Below are 5,307 nucleotides of genomic sequence, written 5' to 3' on the forward strand. Positions count from 1 at the left end.
GAGAAAACAATACGAGAATACTCTTCCAAATGTTTCAAAATTAAAGTGAGGTTGGTAAGTTCTTATCCAACCATAATTGAGATTTTGTATCTTATTTCTTTATGACTAACCAGTTATTACTAATAGGAGTTTTTTGTATTATTATTCACTTTTTTTGTATAAGAAATTAATCTCATATAAAATTTATGTTGTCTTTTTAAATAAGTGTCATTCATAATAATCTAACTTTTAATCTTTGAGATTCAATAGAATCTTACACTGCTATACTAATATTTTTTAGTAGCTAATAGGAATTTGACAAGTATCCATCAAATAAATATTAAATAAACAGTATTACAAGTAGTAATATTTGATTAACCGAGAATAGGGACAATTATTTTCGTATAGAAGATTTTTGTTCCACCAAAAAAAGCTTCGTTTGGTATCTCGAATCAGTTTTTCGTTCCTTTGGACATGAATCCATTTTAGCCAACCAAATCACTACAATGGCCCGACTACCACGGCCACCCAAATCCTCCACCACCACCACCACTACCACCACCACCACCACCTTACCGCCACCCTTAATCCGCCACATCCTCAACCTCGACGCCACCGTATCCCTCTACATCCACACCCTCACAAAACCCCTCATCCCTCGTCCTCTCCTCCGCCTCCTCGAACTCATCGCCGACTTCCGCTTCTTCTTCCCCGTCACTCTCTCCCTCTTCCTCGCCACCTCTCCCTACTCTTCCCTCCGATCTCACCTCCTCCTCCCTCTCCTCCTCTGCTCCATCCTCGACCTTCTTTTCATCGCTCTCATCAAATCCATCGTTCGCCGATCTCGCCCTCCCTACGCTAAACACGACGAGTACAACGCCGTCGTTTCGGTCGATAACTTCTCCTTCCCTAGCGGTCACTCCTCCAGGGTTTGCTTCATTGCATCGATTTTTTACCTCTCTGGAACATTCATCGTCGATACCGTCGCTGATCTCAACCATCCACGTGTCACATTGCTGATTCATCGTTGGGTTAGGGGAGATGAGGTTTTGGCCGTTACGGTGTTAATCGGCGTCGTTTGGTGTTGGGCGTTAAGCACCTTAATTTCTAGGGTTGTTCTTGGGAGGCATTACGTTCTTGATGTTTTCGTTGGAGGGTGCTTAGGTTACCTTGAAGCTTTGCTCACCTTATACATTATCAAATTACAACTCTTGTGAGGTAAAAACCGTGATTTGCTTTTTTAGAGTTAGGTAATTTGATTATTTAATGTATATTTTTACGAGTTTAATATAGAGGGGGAAAAATATGCATGATGGTGTAAAAGTTTAATGCATTGTCGGCCATCCTAAAGTAATACAAATAAACGGTAGTGAGTAGTGACTGTATATAAATTTTTAACCGTTCATGGATATTACACTATTTAATATCTATGCTTAATATGAAACATTTTTATAGAGACGGTCAGAATGTCATAAACATTTGTATGATTAATATGTCAATGGTGGATGATGTGACAGGATAAAAAAGAATCTTACACGGCTGGTGCATAGATATTAAATCCTTGTTTTTTTTATTTGATTTGTATTAGGATGCAATGCAGTAGTAGTTTCTGAGAGTTATCTATTTTAGATGTTTGCTGAGATGAAGTAGAAGATAATGTTTAGTTTAAATGCAAAATAATGGAGAGAAGGTAATTGTTAAATGTTAATTGTGGTACTGAATGAATTAGCAACTGTAAGCTTAGCAGCATGATTTAAATTGCGGTTATGGACTTATGGTTTTGTTGTGTTTTGCGGTAAAATGCATATCCCGTGGTCAGAATTGTGGTGGTGTCGTGGTGAACTGTAATACTGTGGTTGTAATTGCAGTGGTGGACTTTTAGTTTAAAACCTTGCTTTTTATACAAACAAATAGTGTCTTATAAATATAATCTGTGTTGATACTGTAGCTACATTGCCCATAATAAAAAGAACAATTTACACAGCAAAAGAAAAGGCTTTGCTGAAGATGCTGTAAGTATGATCACATTAATGAAAATACTGCCTCTTTATTATTTTTATGGAATTACGGTTATATCCTCAAAGACATCATCGATTTGAGTTCCTTTGTTCTTTGCCAAGCCATATTCAACCATGGTTGGAGTTTAGAAATTTCCCTACCAAATTAGATTGCTGAAAAGTTACTAGTAAGGTGCCCAAAAAGTAAGAAAGGAGAAACTGCTCATATTACATGCAATTAAAGAATATAAAATTAATTTGGAAAAAAAATATGTTTATTGTATGTAGGATGCTGTTGCTGAATAATCATGGGCTCATTTTTTTTAACCCCTAAGAAAAAGGAGTTATTATTTATAATCATGAATGAGAGTCTAGATTGTTCTCATTTTTATCTCCTATTTGTTCAATCCATTGTAACTTGTCCTCATATTTGGGCCTGGGGTGAGTTTTCAGCTTTTTAGACACCATATTAATGAGAACGGTTTGACAAACTGAAGGAGAAAGAAAAGGAAAAGCGATGATAGGGAGAAGGACTATTTTTTTATTTTGCTATTGTCTATGTCAAGTGTAGTACGGCCTTTCCTCCAATTTTGAGCTTGTGAAGACAAGAGAGAGATTGAGTATCTTAAAATAGTGGGAATTGGGAAACAGTATGCAGGAGAGAAAATACAAAGGATACTAAATGAACCATTGTGATGCATGCTAATGGATTAAATGATGAATTGATCTGTCAGAAGAGTTAAAAATTTATGATAAAGAAGTGTTTGTGATCAGGATTTTTCATGATCATAGCTCTTCAATCGTGCTTGTTTAATTTGGGGCGATTTTAATGATTGGGAAGGTTCTTGTTTGTTAAGCATGAGAAATGGAGGATTAGGTTCTTGGAGAAGCTTTGTCAATAGTTCTTTAAGTGCAACTTCTCATTTTCTATAAATTTACATATGAAACAAGATTAACAGCTTGACAGTTTATGATTATTTCTCCCTCATCCCTTCCCAGGAGTTTTGTCTGTGCATGGGTGCTTGCAACCATGTGATCTCTCCCTCTCTTGTTTGGGAGGAGGAGAAGGGGCCCTTAAATTGTCAGCAATACTAAAGATGATTAATTATAATTGATGAGGTTCTTGGGAAGCTTTGTCACTAATTCTTTAAGGGTTTGTTTGGGAGTTGGATTTTGGAGGGGAAGGAAGGAAAAGAGAAGGCTTTGGAGTTATCTCACACGTATATTTCATGGCTCCCAAACCTTCCCTTTCCCTTCCTCTCCAAAATCCAACTCCCAAACTAACCCTAAGTGCAACATCTAATTTTTTAACTTTATTTTTTGGATTGGCTTGTTAGAGTATTTGCAAATGAAACAAGATTGACAACTGTGACAGTTACTTTTCCCTCTTTGTCCCTTCCCCTGAATTTTGTCTGTGCCCTCTATCTCTCTCTTGTTTGTGAAGAGGAGAAGGGGCCCTAAAATTATCAGCAATATAAAAGATAATTAATGATAATTGACGACTCAAAGTAAAAATGGTGCAGGATCTGATGGCTGTACGTTTTTTTCTTCTAATGCTGTAGGATTTCATGAAGCACAGTGAAGTGAACTTGTGCAACCTGACGGATGGATTCTTTCTAAGTCGTTTTCAATGAATAACGCCGTCTTCAATAGTTAGTGCATTGGCATCTTTATTTTCACAGTTAATATTGAAGACCTTCATTATTATCTTGCAAATACTTGGTCCGAAATGTTCACTCATCTGTTAAAATTGCTCTGGAGCTTGGTTGCTGCATTTATCTATCTGCCTCTCCGTACTCTCGCTTACAAGCGTACAGATAATAAATGTAGACATGTGATATAGTGCATCCATGCTACAGGGGAACTGTATATCATTCAATTGCAGCTTTTGCCTTATATTCCATTCAAACTAGAGGATTCGTCATGCGTGTATTGTATGTATGGAGTTTTTTATGGTTTTGCAAATTTGATACAGCTGGCAGATGTTTCTAATTTTTGCAGATGGATGATGCAAAGACAATTTGTAAGCCTTGAGATAAGTTTTCTGTTCTGACAATTGGTTTATTTATGTCTTGTTGACTCTTGTCTATCACTTATTTCTACACTGCCCATTCAGGTGCATGCATTGACCATTAGTGTTTCTATTCCTGTGGTAATCACGAAGAAAAATGATCACATAATAATTACAAATAAACACATACCAAATGGCACTCCTTAATCTATTTAGTTTGGTTATAGAAGGGTGTGCTTCTAGCCTGTAAGATTTGTTTTGAGGGACCATGTGTTTGTCTGGCGTGTCTGGTGCCGACTGTAAACAGAAACATGGACCATCACCAATTGAAAGATAAAAAGTTGCTAGGCCAGTTGTTTCTTTAGCATGTGCCTTCTGACAGTAGTGTGTGATGCTTCAGATGTTACTGGTTGACTAATTGGTTGTTCTTTGCTTGCCTTTCAATTTTGGAAAAAGATTCATAAACTTACTAAATTAGTGCAGACGGAGGTTGTTAATATTGTGCACGTGGGGTCGCGGGCACGCGGCATCATTGTCCTAGTTGGGATAGAACACATCAGAACCAGATGAATGTGAAACAAGTTGTCTTTGGTTTTATTGACTGGACATGTGGGGCTGATTTCTGTTAATCTAGGAAAATGGAGAAGTTAAGCATATACATATGAAGATGCATTCATTATCTTTCATATTAGTCATTGGGACGGTGGCAATGTCTTTGATTTCATGTGTTTCTTTTTACTTTTTTCTAAAAATCATTGCATGTTTTCAGAATTTAATAATGTCGATTAAGAAGTATTCTGGATACTGATCAAACAGGTTACTGGTGGAATCCACTAAAATTTCAGCACCACACCAGTACATGAAGCACTAGATTGCTGTTTTTTTACCAAGTGAATATTAAGTTACTGAGGTTTGAACTTCATATTTTGTGGGACACCTAGTTTTCGATATTCTCCTTGAATGATTGTTTCCTAAACAATGAGAGACCGACTCTGCAAAAATCTAGCTTTCTCTACGTTTTCTTCCAAGTGCATTGATTGATAAGCCTAGAATTGGGATGCTTTCAATGCATTATTAATTTTCAAAATTAAAATTGTTGGTGAAAATAAATACATTCTGTATACTTTTGTGCACTTTGGTAAACTCAAATATGAATAGGTTGATCAATTTACACTCTTTTATAACCATACATTTACTTTGAATATTAGCCTTTCCCTGTTTATTTCATTCACTTTTCAGATTTTGTTGCCGTTTTTCTTTACTTTATACTGATTTCCCAAACCAATACTTGATACTCGTGGGTCAACATAAATGTATTGA

The 5,307-nt window shown here is 36.5% G+C and overlaps 1 protein-coding gene across 4 annotated transcripts; it reads left to right on the forward strand.

Annotated features, from left to right (window-relative positions):
- LOC109350035 (probable lipid phosphate phosphatase beta) lies at positions 394-4,905 on the forward strand. Of its 4 annotated transcripts, none has more exons than XM_019591152.1 (2): positions 394-1,197; positions 4,757-4,905. In XM_019591152.1, exon 1 carries the CDS (start codon positions 486-488, stop codon positions 1,194-1,196), a length of 711 nt encoding a protein of 236 aa, XP_019446697.1. In that variant the 5' UTR covers positions 394-485; the 3' UTR covers position 1,197; positions 4,757-4,905. The 4 variants fall into 4 exon arrangements, with proteins under 4 accessions (XP_019446697.1, XP_019446695.1, XP_019446694.1 ...); XM_019591150.1 differs by lacking the exon at positions 4,757-4,905 and adding an exon at positions 3,500-4,068; XM_019591149.1 differs by lacking the exon at positions 4,757-4,905 and adding an exon at positions 3,539-4,068.

Source organism: Lupinus angustifolius, chromosome LG06, assembly GCF_001865875.1.
Source record: "Lupinus angustifolius cultivar Tanjil chromosome LG06, LupAngTanjil_v1.0, whole genome shotgun sequence".
Lineage (NCBI taxonomy): Eukaryota > Viridiplantae > Streptophyta > Magnoliopsida > Fabales > Fabaceae > Lupinus > Lupinus angustifolius.